General features: G+C 48.5%; 1 protein-coding gene across 3 annotated transcripts in view; it reads right to left on the reverse strand.

Moving 5' to 3' along the window:
* The window catches only part of SCRN3 (secernin 3), a 146,554-nt gene that overhangs the window by 61,929 nt on the left and 63,736 nt on the right, over nt 1-20,889 (reverse strand). For all 3 annotated transcript variants that reach the window (XM_085645262.1, XM_085645263.1, XM_085645264.1), the window contains exon 5: nt 7,254-7,463. In XM_085645262.1, coding sequence (XP_085501388.1) covers nt 7,254-7,463 — 210 coding nt within the window. The remainder of the gene's footprint in view (nt 1-7,253; nt 7,464-20,889) is intronic.

A 20,889-nucleotide genomic window follows, 5' to 3' on the forward strand; every position in this document is an offset into this window, starting at 1 on the left:
TTCTGTAAACAGAAAGGGCACTGGAATTCGGATTGTAACAAGTCCAAAGACCAAACCACCACCACTCCTGCCCCTAAGGCATCTGTTCCCCCTAGTTCAGCTACTGGTGGAGGTGGTACTCAGAATAAGGGTGTAGTAGGGTTGACCCTGGATTCTGAAGTGGACTCTGGCCTAGTCAGAGTACCCACTCAGGCATTGCTGGTTTGTGATGGAGACATTGATATGTCCTTCCTAGTGAGCCCCAGTAATCTGGGCAAATACAAACAGCAGCCTGTAATAAATGGCAAACAGGCTTTGGCATTCAGGGACACAGGTACTAGTGTCATCATGGTGGCAGAGGATCTTGTGGACCCTGGGCAGATCATCCTGGGTGAAATGTACCAGGTTACCAATGCAAGCAATGTCAGGACCAACCATAGTCTGGCAGTTGTGAATTTCTCCTGGGGAGGGGTAACTGGCTTCGAGAAGGTAGCAGTCAGTGCAGACCTCCCTGTCGAATGTCTATTGAGCAACGATCTAGAGGCTTCAGCCTGGTCTGAAGTAGAGTTATGGACTCCTGCTGAGATGTTGGACATACCTGCAGAGGTATTTGCTGTGACCAGGTCACAAGCCAAAATGCATCAAACTGAACCAGCTCTGTATCCTGAAAGTATGGACCAGGTGATACCCAAGAGGAGGAGCAGTAGGGTTAAGGCAGTACCTTCCCCCTCTGTCTCAGATCTCAGATTCCCCTCCTGAGGGAGGAGAAGCAGATCCTGAAGAAGGAACTGCCCCAGAGGGACTTGAGCCTGATCGGGTTGAGTTCTTGGGGGCAGGGGGACCTTCCAGGGAAGATCGGAGTAAGGAGCAACAGTGCTGCCCCTCTCTTGAACCCCTCAGACAGCAGGCTGCTGGGAGTGCTAGTGGGTCTCAAAGTTTTTGGGATGAGGGACTCCTATATTCTGAGACTAGAGATCTTACCCCTGGAGCTACCAGGAGGTTGGTAATACCTCAGAAGTTTAGGGGGTTCCTCTTGACCCTAGCACATGACATCCCTTTAGCAGGACACTTGGACCAAAACACGACCTGGGACAGGCTTGTTCCACATTTCCATTGGCCACACATGTCAGAGGACACCAAGGAGTTTTGTCGCTCCTGTGTAACTTGCCAAGCCAGTGGCAAGTCAGGTGGCACAACAAAGGCCCCCTGATACCACTACCTAAGGTGGGGGTACCCTTTGAAAGGGTAGGGATTGGCATTGTTAGTCCCCTTGACCCTCCAACAGCATTTGGGCACAGGTTTATCCTGGTGGTAGTGGATCATGCCACCAGGTACCCAGAAGCAATTCCCCTCAGGACCACCACAGCCCCTGTGGTGGCAAGAGCCCTCATTGGAGTTTTCTCCAGAGTGGGTTTCCCTAAGGAGGTTATATCTGACAGAGGTACCAACTTCATGTCAGGGTATCTAAAAGCAATGTGGAAGGAGTGTGGTGTAAACTACAAGTTCACTACTCCCCATCACCCACAATGCAATGGGTTAGTTGAAAGGTTCAACAAAACCCTAAAGGGAATGATTAAAGGCCTCCTAAGAAAGCTTAGGCGAAAATGGGACCTTTTACTTCCCTGCCTTCTGTTTGCATACAGAGAAGTTCCACAGAAGGGGGTTGGCTACAGCCCTTTTGAACTTCTGTTTGGGCATCCTGTAAGAGGTCCATTATGTTTGGTGAAGGATGGCTGAGAGTTACCTCTCAAACCTCCTAAACAGGATGTGATGGACTATGTACTTGGTCTCCGCTCCAGGATGGCTGAATACATGAAGGCAACCAAAAACCTGGAGGCAAGCCAAGAACTACAAAAAACTTGGCATGACCAAAAGGCAGTGCTGACTGTATACCAGCCAGGGCAGAAAGTGTGGGTGTTAGAGCCTGTGGCCCCAGCAGCTCTCCAAGACAAGTGGAGTGGCCCCCATACAATTGTTGAGAAAAAGGGAGAAGTTACCTACTTGGTGAATCGTGGAACTCCCAGGAGCCCCGTTAGGGTGCTCCATGTAAACAGATTGAAACCATATGTTGGCAACTGATGAGGAACAGGAGGAGGAGAGTGACCCTCTCCCTGACCTGCTCTCACAGAACCCGGATGATGGGTCAGTAGATGGTGTTGCTTTGGCAAGCAGCCTCACTGACCATCAGCAAACTGAATGCAGACAAGTTCTGCAGCAGTTCAGACATATGTTTAGCCTGACCACTAGTCAGACTTCCTGGTGCACCCATGAGGTGGACACTGGAGATAGTCTGCCTGTCAAGAGTAAAATCTACAGGCAACCTGACCATGTCAGGGACTGTATCAGGACTGAAGTCCAGAAAATGTTGGAACTAGGTGTAATTGAGCCTTCAGATAGCCCTTGGGCTAGTCCAGTAGTCCTTGTGCCTAAACCTCACACCCAGGGTGGTAAGAAAGAAATTAGGATTTGTGTAGACTACAGAGGCCTCAATGCAGTCACCAGGACTGATGCCTATCCAATTCCAAGGGCAGATGAACTGATAGATACTTTGGCCTCAGCCAAGTACCTCAGTACATTTTACTAACAGCTGGCTACTGGCAAATCAAGTCAGCTGATGATGCCAAGGCCAAAACAGCATTTTCAACCCCTGGTGGGCACTACCACTTAAGGCCTTTGCTGGGGTGTGGGCCCTGAAGAAGCTGAGGCCATACTTGTTTGGCACTCACTCATAGTTCAGACTGTCACAAGTCCCTCCTATGGCTTAAACAGATGAAAGGTGAAGATCCTAAATTGCTAAGGTGGTCCATTTCCCAACAGGGAATGGACTATACAGTGCAACATAGACTTGGGACCCAACATGCCAATGCAGATGGACTCTAAAGGTATTTCCACTTAGAACATGAAGACTCAACTGGTCAAGGTTAGTTTAATGTCCATGTGTTCGGGGGGGTTGTGTAGGAGAGTAGGATCTGCACTTATGTTGCCCCCACTTTTTTTCTGATGTTAACACTGGTTTCTGGCTATAGTCTGGCTGGGTCCCTGCTAATCAGGGCCCCAGTCTCTCTGTTCTCTCTAAACAACTTGGAGTGCATATTAGATGCACTAGTGATTGGATACTGGGGTACCTTATGAGCCCCTAGTATATGGTACCTTAGGTACCAAGGGCATAGGTTCTTCACAGGCCTACCAGGGGCTGAAGCATGTATTATGCCACCCCTGGAAAGCAGACTAAATCGGACACCACAGGCCTGCTACTGCAGCCTGGGTGAGGTAGTGTTAGTACTCCTCACTGAGGTATAGGTTCCTATATCTCACCTTACACACACATATAAACCTATCAGTCACCCCTAAGGCAGGCCCTATCAATCCTGAGGGCAGGGTGCTTGGTTTACAATGTAAGGGGGTGCCTCTGCATGAGCAGGGCCCCGCTGCAGCTGGCAGAGTCTATTCTCTGTGGCTGTTTGTGGATGTGGTTAAACCACATACTCTTAAGTGCATTATAACCTAGCGGTAAATGCTAACTTTGGAATGACTGCATCAAAACATGTCGTGTTTGGTGTCAAACAACTTGGAATCATATCCCTACACCAGTAACTGGTGTGGGAGTATAATTCCACCCTTCTAGAGGGGACGACATGTACCTACTGTGGAAACACGGTAGAAATCTGAAAGAGCCCTGGCATCACAAAATGGATGCCACCAGCACAGACACTGGGCTGCCCTCCTGCTGCTGACTGAAACTCGCAGTGAAGGAGGCCCAACAATAGGCATCCTGTCACAGGGAGGTGTCACCACTTTCCAGACAGGATTTAGTGTATTGGGGCTGGGTGGGTGCACTCCTAGAGTGCTTTGAAGTCCTGCACTGGGGGAGCAGTAGGCTCCTCTGTGCATATGCCAGCTCAAACCGGTTCAGGGGCTACCTGCCCCTGCTCTGGCACGAAGCTGGACAAAGTGAAGTGGGTGTAACCACCCACTCCCCTGACCCTCCCATGGGAGTGGTCATAGAGCTAGTCCCTCCCTTTACTTTAGTATAAGATAGGGAAACCTTGCCATTGCAAATCAGATATCCCTGGACGACGCTCTACAAGAAGAACCCTGGACCTTCGACGTTCCACTACCTTTGGACGACTGAAGAATCTCCCTTGGAGTCAAGGAGTGACTCCCCTGCTTGGCAGGCACCAAAACTTGAATCAACGGTCGCAAACTTTCCCGCTCCCGCCGGAGTCCGAAGTCCCTGCAGCCCCGGAAGTGGATTTCCTGACTTCTCGACGGCCACTGTGAGTCCCCAGCAGAGCTGAGGCGAGTGGACCCCACGAGTGACTAGGAACAGCAATACCAGGGTACCGTGCACTATTGTCGAGTGCAACCTCTTCACGACGTTCTACGAACTTGTGCATTGGACCACGTGTGGTCCAAGCCTCCAGCAGGATTTTCCTCGAAAATCAGAGGCCTACCTCTTCCCGAGTGACCGTGGGCTCCTGTGAAGTGAATCCTCACGAGGCGTCTTCGTGATCTCTTGCCCGTTGGCTTGTGGGTCCCCTGAAGACTCTCATCAAACCAAAGGGCTCCCCTGGTTGCTCCAGGCCTGCCCTGAATTACCCTCGCTGGGTGAGTCCCTCAGACCTTGCTGGTCTGCACCGCTGACTTTCTTCACTTTCTATGAGACTTGCTGTTGCCAAGGCTTGTTTGCTCCAATCCGGTTGCCGACACCTCAGTAAGCTGCAGACTTCGTGGGACACTCGGAATCCAGCTCCTGGTCATCGTCGACACCTCCTGGACCTCGTGGCTGAAGAGTCAAAACACCCTTGATCACCTGAAATCACCCGACTTCTGTGGGCATCCATCTTCCTGGCCCCAGGTCACTGGCAAGCGACTGTGAACACTGTCTCTTCTGCTTTCAGGTCTTCTTCATCATGAATCCAGCCTTGGATACCATCGGACACTTTTCCAGTCTCCACAAGCAGCAAAACTTCTTCGGCTTCCATTGAAAACGACGACGCGACCAGACACCAAAAGACACCTATGCACCCGGCTTCCCTGGGTGAGGTAACTCGTGCACTCCGGTGCTCCTGTGGGTGTTGGCCCTCGAACTACTTACCTTGTAAGTGGCTTGCTTGTAGACTCTCTAGAAGTACCCTAAAACTCTAAAAATCCAACCGCGACTTGCTTCATTGAAATCAGTAGGGAACCCGCGGCTGTGTTCTCACACTGCACGCGTCTCCCGTGAGTCCTTTAATTATCTGCCTTGGGTGGATTAGTGAGGCCCCAGCGATTCTACAGGCCCTAGGCCTTGTCCCCTTGCAAATTGACATTCCTAAACCTCTTTAAGTATATGGTCTGGTACGCCCCTAGGGCCCCAGCCATATTTGTGCTTAACTTATTGTGAAACAATGATATTTGCATATGTTCCTGACTTCTAATCTCATAAAGAGATTAGTAGAGAGTGTCTAGTAATAAATACATATATATTGGATATATATACCTGTGTGGTGTCCTTTCATTTGGTAATTCAGGAGATTATAAGGTAAAACAAGCTGCTTTACATTCCTCTGAGACTTAGCCTGAAGGCTGCTCTCCACAGCTACCACTAGGATAGCTTTCTTTAAAAGGTTGTCTTAAACCCATCTACCATAAGAGTCGAATTGGATTGGTGTAAGGTGGCCACTATAACTAGTGACCAGCATATGCCAGGCCAACTTCTATGCCAAAATTACTTTTAAAGTAATACCACCAAAGTCCATCAACAAAAATCTACATAATACTACAAAGATTACACTACTTTTATGTTTTTCCACTTGCTTCGATGCAATGTGGTCATTTGAGGGACTGATGTTTGATGGTAACATTCCTCAACAAATTTACTCTTACCTCCTAGGCTTCGACAATGGAGTGTTTACGTCCACATACATGTGAAATACTAAAATCCTTCATTAATGTGTCTGCACTTGCCAGAGACTTTTTTTCTTCAAAGAAGGTATGCAAGGTTTTGACAATCCACAAAACAGGCTTAACTGTCTTGCCTGCTCACTTCAAGGTCCAAACACCATAAACTCCACAGTTTAGCATTCTGCAGTAATTTAGCTCACGGTATTGCGTGCTCACAGTATTTCGTAAGGTGTGTGAATGGGTGGGGCCGAGGTGTGCAGAATATGATCAGGGAAGGGCAATACTGGAACCCGAGTGTGCTTAGAATGTAGAATGTTACATAGGTATGGGTGGTGTTCAGTAGATTATTTGTTTCTGGAGTGTGGTCTTAGTTGGAAGAGTCAATGTTCTCAAACTAAGCATGTTAATTTTATTTTGGGGTCTATGAACTGACCACATATTTCATGGAGTAAGGACAAACACACAAACAGTGTGGGTTGAGCAGAGATAGATATACTGATCTAGTGTCACAGTGGTGGCAGGTAATAAATCAATTCGAAGAAATGGCTAAGTGAACAAGGGTGTTCTCTAATCTTTTGTGATAATGGTCTATACCATGGATGACAAAGTGACTATTTGTGTCAGTGCAGATTGTAACTGAAGCACGGTGGAGAAGCAGCTGTTCTTGCGTACAACTGGAGCAACACGGATACAAGATACAATATCCCATGTATTGTGATTGAGTGCACCCCTCTGGGGTGTGATAGTTTTACTGACACACTGAATAGTGCAAGTGAAAAAAGAACTTTCTCACCACATAATAGGGATATTAATGCCACAATTGCTTCCCACTTATACTCAATAGTCCTGAACTTCACCCTTCCGGTTCTTACTTTAGGCGTACTGTCCTTCCTGGGGATAGCGATCACCCAAGCCGTAATTGGGTCAAGTGTATACACTGGGGGTCACAAAAGTCTACTCCGTATGTCCTGGCGCTCTTGCAGACAGAACCGGTCACCAACGATGACTTCAGGTTATGACTACATTGTCTTCAGAGTCTTGAAATCAATGCAAGATGTTTAACAGAGGCTAACCTAATCATATAGCCAGAAGAATGTGCAGCATCAATATACATCATATTGTATGTATACCAACAATGTAGTAACATACGTGCCACTACCCCAGGATAGTTTGTATTGCATACCACAACTGGTGACTTCCAGGTGTTTTTAGGTTTTTCACTGGAATCAATGACTATAAATATTTATGCACACATAGACATAGGATAGTCTTTCAGTGTATTGATTATTGCACACTGCCACACGATATAGTTTTGGGGCACTGCATATATACCTTTCTTATTCAGATGATATAATGTCCTGCATCATTTTCTAGAACGCCAGTATTACCTTTGTGCTTCTTCAGTTGTTTATAGCCCTCGCAGTATCTGCCACCGGAGGTAATGAGCCTTGCTGTGTTGTCATAGGAGTACACCGCTGCAAAATTAAACTCTTTTTTGCCATCCCACCAGCCTCTGTTTCTGGCATATTCTCTCATTCCTGGATGTTCACGATCCATCTTAGTCGTGATGGACAGATTATTAGAAATATTCCGTGTTTCTATTTTCAAAAAAGAAAAGCATTAAATATAATCAAATTCAACATTTATTATGTTTGATTTGTCGCATATTTACATTACATCCACTGTATCAAAAAACAACACAGTTATTTAGGTTACGTGGACTTATTGTACAGGTCAGGAACGTATAAATGTAGTAACATAGGTTTTCACAAACACCACAGTAAATGTGTGTTGCTAAAACAATACTGCATCATATATATTTTCGTAATCTTGTTTCTCCAGATTTAGACTTATTAGGCGTTACAGATGGAGTTGTTGAGGTTCACAAATAGCATTTTGACAACAAAAACATTTTAAGCATTAAATCTGTAAACAATGGATCAGCTGACAGTTTTCAAATATTGTTATTATTTAGTACTTGTATAGCACACATTCTGACTTTACTATGGCATCACAGCACTGTTCAGTATACTGGGGGTCTGACTTTCCAAACAATTCTGTCCCAAATAATAGTCTCATTCGGTTGTGTGGTGGTGTGGGGTGAGTAGGGTGATTAAGTCAGTTTTAATGAGTTGTACTCATCAACTTACTTCAGTTAGTCAGAGGGTACGGGTGCCCGCTGCCCAATTTAATGTGTACGTGTGAATAGCATCTAATTTTAGCAAGTGGTGTTAGCAACAAACGTACTTTATATACATATGTGAGGCAGCTATATTAGAACATCTAAGGTGGTTTTAGAGAGAATAATTAAGACGGCTATATTGAGAACATCTAATTATGGTTGCCTTTCTCCATAAGAAAAAACAATAAAAAAATACTTACTTTATGGCGATCCATGAAAGCTTCATGCATACTACTTAAAAGATGGAGGATAAAGAGATTGGGCGTCCTTGAATGCAATTGTCAGATTTGACTTCCCATAGTGAAATTATAATCAAAGCTAAGGAAAACAACACATCAATTCTAAAGGTGACATGGAAACACAAGATACTGCCCGATTGTGTTCTTGTCATCTGATGTACTTTGTGGGAGGAAGGGGGCGCAAGTAAAAGAAAAAAAGTACCTCTGAAAGTGGCGAGCAGTGGGGGGGACACTGGGCAACGGAATTAGTGCTTGGGCCTCTCTCCAGGGTAGGGACAAACATGAAGAGGAAGTGACGCCAGCATTCACTGACCAAAGAGAAGTAAGGAAATTAGAGTGACAATGAAGCCAACCAATGTTAAGCAATGGGGGGGGGGGGGGGGGGCGGGCTCTACACCCCCGTTAATAAATAAAAAGAATCACAAGCAACAATGTATGTGCTATTTCAGGCAAGACCTAAAATATGGGTGTGGGTTGGAGGGTAATGAGGAGGAAGGGGGGATGCGAAGGGGCCCACCAACCATTCTGAAGGGCATAAAACAATCAACAGTGCCCTCATAACATTTACGGGGGCTAGGGAGTAGGCAAGGGAGTGTTTAAGGACAGGCAGGTATGTTTCCCACCAGAGGGTAACAGCCTTCATCACACAGGCTCTTTGACACACAGTCTTTGCTACGCAGGTAAGTATTACATTACCTTTACTGTGCAGCACTTTATCTTGTAGGTAAGTATTATTTTTAAATAACCTACTTTTTATATTTTTAAAAAAAAGTGATTTTAGTGTTTAAGGATGGCGAAATGTAAAGGGAGGTGACAGTGACTTGATGCTTCACGGGTAGGTAAAGGGAGGTGAGGGTGACTTGAGGGCTCAGAAGTGGGTAGAATTAAAAGGAGGTAAGGGTGACTTGAAGGCTCTGTTGGTCGAGGTAAATGGAGGCGAGGGTGAGACTTGAGGGCTCAGTGGGTAGAGGTAAAGGGAGGTGAGGGTGACTGGAGGGATCAGGGGTGGTTACAGGTAAAGGGAGGTGAGGATGACTAAAAGGCTCAGGGATGGGTAGAGGTAAAAAGAGGGGAGAGTGACTTGAGGGTCTAGGGTGAGTAGAGGTAAAGGGAGGTAATGGTGAATTTAAGGTTTGGAGTGGGTAGAGGTAAAAGGAGGTATGGCTACATTTAGGGTTTGGGGTGGAGGTAAAGGGAGGTAAGGGTGAATTTTTGGGGTCAAGGGTGGGTAGAGGTAAAGGGAGGCAAGGGAGGTTTAAGGGGGTGGGGGGAGGGGGAGTGGCCAAGCATCATGCCAAGATGGCCGCCTGAGACCTCGGCTCTGTCGAGACAGTCTCCCTGACCCATACATCCTGTCTTCAATCCTGCCTCTCTGGGTCCCTGTATTGTATCGGAGAACAAGCGGACCCGTTTTGTGTGACTCCGACCCCTGGGTGCCGCCCGGGACCAGAGAAACGGGGCCCCGTCGGCTTGGGTCTAGATACCTGATGCGAGCCAGAGGCTGGAGTGCTGAGACTGCCGACTAGAGGTGAGGAGGGGTCGGCTGCTCGGACCGGAAGTCGCCGGTTGGTGCGAAATCTGCGGTGCTGGTGACACTGCCTTGTCCCGAGGTGGCGCCATTGATCGATCAAATAGCGGGGTTTTGATGCCTCACCCCCCCCCCCCGATATCGTGTGTGGGGGTGGGGGTGGCGGCTTCCATTGAGACGCTCCGGAGACCGAAGCGGCGGCCCGGGGAAACCGGCACTTTAATGACCTGTCGCAGTGACGGAGGGAGCTGCCCCTCGCTTCGCTCTAGTGGTCCTTCGGTGTTTGACAGCGGGGTGTACTCGAAGGCTGGTATCGGATTGCCTGCAAGCGCCCGCTGGCTCTCCCGCAAACAATCACGCTCTGCAGTTGCGGGGCAATAGCGCTCTGTAACAACATCCTAACCCTCCATTGGCGCCGGGATCTCTTGGAGCCATTACTTTGGATGTGTGACCGCTGAAGTAGCACAAGTAAGCGCGATTGCGGCGTCGTGTGGGGCGTGAGTGCGGCTGCCCTTGCTTCCCTGCGGATGGCCACCTAATATATGCTGGGGCTGCCTCCCGAAATACGCACATCATCTACCCTGGCTTGAATTGCTGCCACAGTAGAACAGTGACTCCCAGAGGTGAAGAGTGCAGTCACTAGCGCACCAGCAAGACATAGGTACAAAGTGCGGGCATACCTCCTGAACCCTCCACATCTGACCCTGATGCCCCCCACTTCACAGTCAACCCAAATATAGAGGTCCTCCCATCTTTGCAGTCTCTCCCAACATCCGTGGCAAGGGACTTAGCCCAAACGTAGTCAGAGTGGCGTGGGGCACGAAAGAACAATGGCAAGTAAATCAGAAACAGATAAATGCCCAGCCAGGGGGTCCAAGGGCACGAGGCAGGTCCAAGCAAATAAATTGGACCGGTACACCCTACCCAAGAGCTCACCGTCCGACCTGCGACACACTCCCAAGGTGGAGGAAGACTCAACGAGTCCATCCTCAGACCTGACACTGCAAGACGTCATGGTCGCCATCGAAGGGGTTAAATCATCGTTAGAACACAAGATGGACACTATCTCCATCGAAGTGAACCTCATCCGGGCCGACCTTACGAAAATGAACAAGAAAGACAAATCCCTGGATATTGAGACGACCAGCTTGACGGATGATGTGTCTCAACTCCAACAAGAAGTGCGGGATCTTAAGTCCTTCTGCGAGACGGCCGAACGTAAACTGGATGATTTCGAGGGGCGGTCTAGACACAACAACGTCCGCATCTTGAGAGTGCCTGAAAAATCAGAAGGGCCAGCACCTGACCTGTTCGTTGAAGACCTCATCCTACACCACCTCAAGCCTAAGGGTCTAGGGACATTTTTCACCATAGAACGCGCACACAGAATCCCAGGTGGGCGACCTAAGCCTGGCGCACCGCCGCGCCCTCTAATTGCTTGTATCCTAAACTTTAGGGACAGGGATGCAATTCTGCAGCATGCACGGTCCGCACCCCCTTTGCGCTATGAGAACGCCACCCTCTCCTTTTTCCCGGACTTTACACAATTGGTGCAGAGGCAACGTAGAACGTTCATGGCTGTCAAAAAGAATCCTGGCAAGACTGCAACTGGTCCAACTTAAAATCCTACACAGAATATACAGGACGGGACCTAGACTGGTCCTGATGGGAAAGGAGCCCACGGGGGACTGTCGCAGGCGATGTGGCCAGCTGGGCACGTTCCTACATATCATCTGGGAGTGCTCACTTGTCCAGTCCTACTGGAGGGAGATTCAAGAAGTGGCGGGGACGGTCTTGGGAATCCCCTTGCTCCCAGAGGCGCGTAGGTGTTTGCTCAACATCTGGGAACCCACCGACTTGAATGCACACCAAACACAATGGGCTACACTTCATGGTAGCTAAAAGGAAAATAGCCCAGGCTTGAGGGGCAGCCGCCCCTCCAACGCTGAAAGATTGGAAGATCAACATGGACTGGTGCATGTTCCGTGAGAAGACTGTTTATGTAGCCCGTGTCTGCCCCAAGAAGTGGTCCCGGGTATGGGGGCCCTGAAATCAATACAGGAGGTAACATTTGTGCCCCACCGTTACAACCAGCCCTTAATGATATGCATTCTCCTTGAGTTATCACATAATGTACACTGTCCTATGTCGTTGCCAACTTTGTATGTGCCGGTCCGCATTGCCTATTTTATTGTATTGTGCTCTTATTCTCTAACTAAAGTCGACAACTGTTAACTAATAAAAAAAGATTAAAAAAAAAAAAAAAAAAAAAAAGGGAGGTTTAAGGGGTTGGGGGGTTTTACAGGGGTAAAGGTGAAACCTAAACCTTTTGAAATCACAGCATGCTTGCGGATGAATTAAGCACCCTCTAAATTATAAAGGAGGCAACTAATGCCAACTGATTTCACACTATACATAAATGGTATGATCTCTACACTAATAAATTGCAAGGGCGATTCACCCAAGCTTGCAGGCCAAGAGGTGCCTGCATTGCTCTTTGCAGATGATACCCTGCTCATCTCATGAATGCCAATGGGACTCCGAAGCCTAGAAGACCAGTTTGAGATGGCCTGTATAGACCATGGATTGGAAATTAACACCAAAAAAAACGAAATTCATGGCTTTTAACTGACTCAAGTCTTTTAAGCGTAACATAATGCTGGGCTCAACCAGACTAGAAGAGGTGAATCAATTTGATATCTTGGGTTGCGGTTTACAAATACCCTATCTGGGACACCACAACTAGTGAAGAGCCAGCTGTCATTGCAGCATGTGGGGATGACTCTAGTTAAACAAGCATTAAAAATGCAACCGGTCTCGTCTTTGTCCAAGTTAGAGCATTTTTTTAAGCAAATGGTGTTTCTTTTTCGAAGTGTTTTTATTATTGTGTTAGCATTTTTCAATGTACATAATATGCATATTTATGCATGTATTTAGAGGTTTCGTTATTTAGATATGTAGATGTATTGTACGTGTATATGTGCGCATATTTTTATTTTATTTTATTTTCTATATGTGCCCCTGTTGTGGTTAACCCTCTGACAGGGCAGTAGCGGTGAGGCGCAGTCGGTACAGGCCCACAATTGTCTCTGAAAGGACATTAGGACTGGGACAGAGTCCACCGCATGCCAGGCACAGCCTGGCATCTTGAGGGGCGCTAGGAAAGCATGCCAGCTCCAGGGGGCATTCTTTGCAAGGCCCATCTCGGCTGACTTATGAGGGACAGGGTCGTTCCTACTGTATAGTAGTGCAGCCGCAGTGTCATCCAGCGCCTCGTTCCACCCAGAAGTGACTTGGCGGGCCGGTTGCATGCTAACAGGAAGGTTGTGGAGGCGGGAACCCCCTCTCAGCAGCTCGAGCGGCGGCGGAGGGACTAGTCCGGGGCTTCACAGGCTGGTAAGCTCTGTCCTGGTAAGCTGTTGACTAGTTCTTAACAGGCTTCTCCGGTCTGCAAACTAATGTTAACAAATGACACAGCTGAGGAACCCCATGTCTGAGACGAGGGGTGTGGACCTAGGGCTGACAAATGAGTGAGGAGAAACAGACATTATGAAAATGAGGATGAAAGAGACAGAGTAGGAAACAGAGAAAGCGAGTGGGGGAGAGAAAGTAATAAAGAGGAAAGAACAGGGGGAAAGAAATGATTATGGCTAGATGGGCAAAGAAAAAAGGAGAAAGGAATATAGGAAGGGTTAAAGGATTGAAGTATGAAAGAGCGGAGCAGTGAAAGGAAAGTGTCAGGGAGGAAGTGGGGGTGAAAAAAGCACAGACTGACAGGATGGGGTTGCGGATGCCGAGATGGGGCTCGGGAGCATAGGGTGTGGCGTAACAGGACAGTGGGGATGGCGGGGTTTCTTGGGCGGTGGGGAGGATTAGGCTCGGAGCTGCCGTCTTTGGAGGGGTTGGGTTTGGGTCTTGGCCTGGTTCATCGTCCTGTGGATCCTGGGCAAGGCGATTGGTCTCCTCAGGGGGCTCATGTGGAAGGGGGCAAGGGGGTGCGGTGGGGGGGGCAGTAAGTTGGACAGCTGGGGAGGAGGTAGCGAGGGGTCTGGTGGCAGGACGGATGGGGGCGGGCGAGGCCGTAGCCAGAGGGGACCGTTGCAGGGGTAGTCATCATGCCTTCCATCCTTCAGAGGCCGGTTGGGTACAGTGTCTGCGGGCGCTCTGGATAAATGGCAGGCGCTGTCTGGGAGGGGTGAAGGGGGTATTGCAAGGGAGGATGCGGCAAGGGTGATGGGTGCAGGTGGTGCCGAGCAGATTGTCACCTTCAGGGGTGACATGGATGAAGTGACCTGGGTGAGCCGGGCAGAGGGTGTGCGGTTTCACGGGCGGAGAGGTGCGGCAGCACCCAAGGCTGGGCCCATGGCCACTTGACGGACCTTGCAGCGGCGCGCATGGAGGATGGGGTACGGTTTGGTCGCCATGCAGTGTTGGAGGTTTTGCCGGGCTCGATCGGCTAGCGGGGTCTGGTTGTGGAGAGTTGGGAGGGAAGCGGAGGTTTCAGCGAGCGGGTTTGGGGCTCCAATTTGGATGGGTGAGGGAGGTGGGGAGGGTCGCATGGCTCGGGAGCAGGGGGGGGCGCCTATAAGGGGAATTGTGTCCCAGACGGCGGGAGGTTCAATGGCGGTATAGGAATGCTGGCGGGGGTGGGGGTGGGGGTGGGGGGTGTCGGGAGCACGTAGGAGTGGAAGCAGGTAGCGGTGGGTGAAGTCTCAGGGGAGGGGACGAGCCTTCGGGGCTAGGCTGGTTAATCAAAATAGCAAACACATACACGCTGACTAGGGTTAGAAGGCGGCGAAAGCGCGCCAGGGGCACCAATTTATGTAGCTGAGGTAGAGGTAGCAAAGGGTCTGATTACAGGGTAAAGGAGGGAGGGGACCGGGTTGGGGGGGGGATGAGGTCGTCCAGGAGAAGGAATGTCTCAGATAAAGATATCAGGGCGGGCGGGAGATGACCAGTTGGGCGGTCCGGCAAAGCTGGGCTATGTGGGGGCAGGGCCACCAGGCACTAAAGGGGGCGCCACCCAGGACGAAAGGTTTTGGCGCCATTCGGAAATAGCCTGATTCCGTGAATGTTGAAGGATGGAACGCAAGTGTAATAAGGTTCCCCACGGCGCCATCAGAACTTGACGGGTGCGCCGCACACCTCATGGGAACCGGGGAAGGTTGGCCGCTACGGTAACTAACCAGAGGCTTTCCTGCCATGGGGGATGCTGACTGTCTTGCATTTCACAACTGTGGCGTAACGAGGCGGCTGTTAAAAGCTCGTAATTTTCGGTTTGTTTTCAATGCCACCTTTCATATAAACCCCGCTGGGTGGTGAGGAGGGGATGAGCGTTGCCTGCAGCATCCAGGGCTCCGTGATTCGCTTAAGAAAGAGAGGCAGACTGTAACACCGCCAGGTTCCAGTGGCGGTCAATAATTCATCCTTGCGCCGCCTGTTCCTTCGCTGTAGACAAGCTCCACAGGCTGAGCAGAGGGGAAAGACACTGAACTGGGACGCGCACCAGCGGCAGACACCGGAAGCAGGAGAGGAAGACGAGGAGCATACAGACTGTAACAGCATCATCAAATCAACAAAGAGTACAGGGAGGAAGGCAGAGACTAGCAACAAATAGGAGAGGAGGAAGACAGACACCAGCAACAAAGAGTACAGGAGGGAGCCAGAGACCAGCAACAAAGAGTACAGGAGGGAGCCAGAGACCAGCAACAAAGAGTACAGGAGGGAGACGCATTGAACCAGGACTAAACACCATCGGCAGCAGGGGAGGGGGGGGATTAAACTAGAGTGACCACCACAATCAAACACCTCAAGCAGCAGAGGCGGAGCCCGGATTGTAAGACCACCAGCAAGAGACACCACAAGCACCACAGGGGAGAAAACACATTGAAACTGGTGGTGTCCAATCCAGCTTCAGACCCCGCAAGCGCACAGATGAGGAAGAAAAAAGCAGCACACACAGCATGGACACTGAACACGGGCTGCGCACCAGCAACAGACACCGCAAGCCAGCAACGTGGGCAAGGGACGCACGGATCCTGAAGTGTAGCAGTGTCAAACAAAAAACACAACTAGGGGGGGCAAATTGAGCCTGGACTGAACACTACGCGCAGCAGCAGGTGGCTGCGGAGGGCACATCGAAACCCCGACTGAACACCACTCGCAAACAAACAAATGCGAGGGAAGAAATGACACACGGAACCCGTAACACCACCAGTAACAAGGGGAGGGGGGGGGGGGGGGGGGGACACTGACCCCGGGCTGAATACCACCAACAAACACCACCACAAGCAGGGGAGGGGAGGGGGAGGAGGGACCCACGGAGTCCAGATGGTAACATCAGCACCAAACACTGCATGCAGGCAAGGAGGGACCCACGGAGTCCAGGTGGATGACACCAGCACCAAACACCGCAAGCGGGGGAGGAGAGACCCACAGGGGCAGATGGATAACACCAGCACCAAACACCACAAGCTGGGGAGGAGGGACCCATGGAGTCCAGATGGATGACACCAGTACCAAACACCACAAACGGGGGAGGAGGGACCCACCGGGTCCAGATAGATGATACCAGCACCAAATACCCCAAGCAGGCAAGTAGGGACCCACGTGAAATATTTGGGATGTATCCCTGGCAAGGATTACCTTAACATGTTTTACAGTCATTGTTCAGCAATCGATCAAATGTTTGCCTGTAAAGCCAAGTACATGAAATTAGGGCCCCGTTTCAATGTCCGTTTTTAGTTACTGAGGGGTCTCAGACCTGCTAGCCCACTTAAAGCCCTGTGGTTCATTTCATCAGTGGGTCAGTTTAAAAGCAATATCTAGAGTTTCACAGTTAGCAAAATAAAGAAGAAATCCTTTCTTGGGCTCCTCACTAGTGAGGTCAATAGAGTCGATGAGAATCTCACTGAGCTTTACCCATCTTGGGCACGGAAAATTGTATTCACAGGTGTCAAAGAAGTAATGCCTTCCGTGGCAGCATCAGCAGAAGCATGAATGGCGACAGCAGATATTCTCTAAACCGAGGGTTTTCCCCACATGCACACTAGAAGTAGTACCAGCTTAGCCACGTAGGCAGTAGTTTCACATTCTGGGGGGCGACACTGTACGTGACATCAGAGAAAAGCACCCAACCAGTCGTGGAAGGTTATTGGCAGCAAATAGGACATGTATTTGGACAACTACCTCTTCATTAGGGCAGATTGACAAGCAAACTGTCGCCAGTACAAATGAAGGGTGTTTAGTAACCATGTACAGAAACAATAGGCAGGCTGGTGTAGAACTCATTATTCAGTTGAAGTGTAAACAGAATATGGCAAAACATCCTCTCTCCGTCAGCCTATGCCCGGGATTCTGGGAATCTGGTATCACAACAGCCACCCTTGCGCCTCGTGTGAAGCAGAACTGTTGTCACTGTAGGTTGGTGTGAACGCACCATAGTGAAGATAACCAATGAGCAAGGAACGCGATTCTAAATGTCACAGAGAAGAGGCAAAACAAAGCTACAAACAAGATGGGGTACTCAAATGCGCTAGGACAGAATTTGCAAAACATGTAAGATAACACTGCTAGACGTGACGTTACAAAATAAAGCAAGAGGTGGCATCATAAGAGAGAGAAGCAAAGGAAGAGAGACGGCTTCTGTGCCCTATGGACAAGTGCAAAAGGCACTGCTAAGACTTAAAACCACACACATTTCTCCTGGCCCGCTTAATGAAGTTAAAATATCGGTATTGATAGAAAGGGGGAAGTCTCAAGAAAAAAAAAAACAGTAAAAGGAACAAGTGTCACCACAGTGGCGGGCATGGGTGAGGTGTCCATGCATGTGATGTGGTTTAAGAAAGCCTTAATGGGTGAAGGAGATTCAAGAGAGATGCGGAACTTAGGTGGTGGAGCGAAATTGCGCTATTGTACAAATGAGTCACCAGATGAAAGGAGGGTATCTACCCAGTTAACGTGCTTGACTCTATGGACGTTCTCTAGCGGGCTCTGGCCTTCGTGCGCCACCTCCCCCTGCGCGTTACCTTCAAAGTTTAACGCGGGCTTCATCTCCAGCCCTCGGGGCTGCGCCTCGGGCGCTTCTGGGGGCCAGGAATCCCCGGAACCGCCAGTAGCTGAAGCGGGGCAGCGTTGCGAGCCATACACGTCAGGCGGGGTCTTCCTGCGCTCACCTCCCTGCTCCGCTTCACTCACTCACTCACTCACTTTCGGTCTACGGCAAGCCTCGCGGGACACGCCACGGCGAGTAGGCAGACACAGCTGGGTCACATGACAGCAGGAGCACGACACTCACCGGCTGGGAGCCGTTCCGCCTTATGCTGTAAGTCGACTGACCAGACGTTGCCTGGCCCTTACAACAGCTGCGGCCATTTTAAAGATAGATAATTAATGTATGGCGCTTGAACAATTGGTGTCTCTTCTGCCGCCAGCGCCTTGGGTAGATCACGACCGAATCCTACTCCACACAGCTGCTGCGCTGGCTGAACGGGGCGTCCTTTCCTTGACTCGAGCACGGCTCCTTCAGGGTGAGCGTCCCCATAAACCAACTCCACATCCCTTCCCTGTCGCAGGATCGTGCAGGAGCTTGTCTTTATGGGGCCATGTGTTTGAAACACATGGCCCCATAAAGATAAGAAACCTTTCGCAACGCACGGAAGGCAGACGAGCCCGTCCAAGTGGGACGGCTCAAAAAGCCAAAAGTGAACGTCATGAACAGCTCTTTTCCAATTGCTGGCTACCGTTTAGCATAAACGGTGACGCCGGCCAATGCAAAAGAGGGGCGGGGCTTAAAGCCAGTTACTGAAAATACCCCAAAACGTTAAATCTCGCCAGCGAGACTGCGCATGTGTGCAGCCCACGCCAGCCGAGACCTAAAAACTAAGGAAGTCAATCTACAGACCGCTGACCCCCGCAAGTGAAGTATATCAAGCCAAGTGATTAGGGGCCGCAATCTATGGCACAGAACTGTGGGGATATATTAATGTGACTTCCATCGAAAAAAACGAAAACAATTTTATTAGATCTGTTTTCGAGCTTCCATGAAATACTCCACTAATACCAATGCACTTAAACTTGGGCATGAAGAGTGTTGCTCACGCAATACACCTAAGACCTCTAATTTTTTGGATGCGCATTTGGTCAAATAAGACCCCATTGCCAATGAAAGAGTCAGTACAAGAAATATTATCACTGGACACCAAAGGTAGCGTCCAATGGTTAATCCATATCAAGCAAGGGTTGGGCAAACTTGGCATGAGTGACCTATGGCTATTTCCTGAAAATATCAAAAAAACTCTGTAAGTCTTCTCAAAAAGAAATACTGCAGCCAAGTAGAGGTCTCTTGGTTAAAAGGGAATAATGTAGGGGAATTAACAAATTCATTTTTAAATATAAATGACAAGATTCAGCAAGAAGACTTTTTGGACAGAATAGAGCCACCGTTTGCAAGATCACTCTTTTTAAAATTTAGATATGGCACCCTTCCAGTCAACAGCTTTGTTGGCTGATGGAGGGGCACTGATGTCTCAACTAGTTGTCCTGGGTGCAAAGGTGTTCTTGAATCAGAAGCTTTTCTTTGTTTGTCTGCCCCATGTATAACCAAGCACGAAGGCCCTGGTTAATTCCAATTTGTCAAAATCTGGCAGCCAGTCGCTTAGTAGAGATTGTTAGAATCTTGAAAAGCAACAGTACAGAATACCCAGTTTTTGACTTGTCCATATACTTGTTGTATGCATGGATGGTTCGAAGTCGAGCATTAAAATCACAGAACAACTAGGGCTAGGGCAGTGATCTGATCGTGAAGTATACTAGGTTCTTACCACTCAGTCTATACATTCCAGACACGCCATAATGTGATTTATCACGCAATGGCTCAATAATTATGCTGCTATCCTATTCTTGATGATTACCTTGATGTTTATGTATTCGAGAAGGGAATATTAATTTTAACCTCGATGGCTTATGTATATGCGAAGGTAATATTAATTTCCGTTACGATTTTACTTATACTCTATTTTAAAATGATGGTTTAGAGCTCTATGCTCCAAAGGCACTAGGCACTTTATAAGTAATGTTAACTTGATGTTCAATGTATTAGTGAAGGAAACATTAATCTTAATTGTGATTTTACTCTATGTACTGAATTTTTACATAGATTGTTTAGATATGTGTGATCAGAAAGGTACTGGGCACTTTATTAACAATTTGCTATGATCTATATCAAACAAAGAGAGACACAGGATGGCACATAGCTATGCACTTAGAAACAGATATAGGGACTGTTCCATGACTGGGGCCCGAGCATAGGTGCAATCAAAATCTGACCCCAGATCAACCGAGGAACACTGCTGTGGAACTTTTTATCTCCCCTCCCCAACTATCTGTTTGAACATGTACTGCCTAAACATATGTAAATGATGTGCTTTTATGGTTTTTATAATGGAAATCGAAGATATAAATAAAAAGAGGTAACTAACAAATAGGTGAAAGTAATACAGCACCAGATGTTAATTCAGAAAAACACATACTGTATGGCAACAGTATTAAACGAAGGGAATTGGTTTACCTCTTCATTATCTAGAAAAGCGACAAATTGATCATATGCCACAAAGTTTCATTATTGCTAGTGGTTTGTGTTCAGCTCTTGGAAATACCAGGAAGCAAGGGTTTCAAGTTGTCTTGCAAGCAAAAGCAAAAAAAGAGAAAGTTTCACAAACCGAGCACAAGCAGTGTTGAAGATCACTAATCAAGACATCAATCAGTGCTTGGTCCATGTTCCAGGAAAGCAAAGAAACACACAGAGACAAATTAAAGCCAACAGCCGCTGATGCCTTTACCAATGAAAAGGAAGATAATAACAGGGGCGTAGGACACAACAACATTTCGGTTGGGGGGGGGGGGGCGGGGACAGGGACAACCATGTGGAATTTCCACTGAGCCTATACAAATTGGTTGTTGTATGAGACTGTAAACCGGCTAAACAAATATAATCGCATAGTTTTTAAGTGACATATTGGGAAAGGCAGGCATGTAGTCACAGTTTGTTTTATTGTTATTTACATTCACATAGTAAT

This window comes from Triturus cristatus, chromosome 3_1, assembly GCF_964204655.1.
Source record: "Triturus cristatus chromosome 3_1, aTriCri1.1, whole genome shotgun sequence".
Taxonomy (NCBI): domain Eukaryota; kingdom Metazoa; phylum Chordata; class Amphibia; order Caudata; family Salamandridae; genus Triturus; species Triturus cristatus.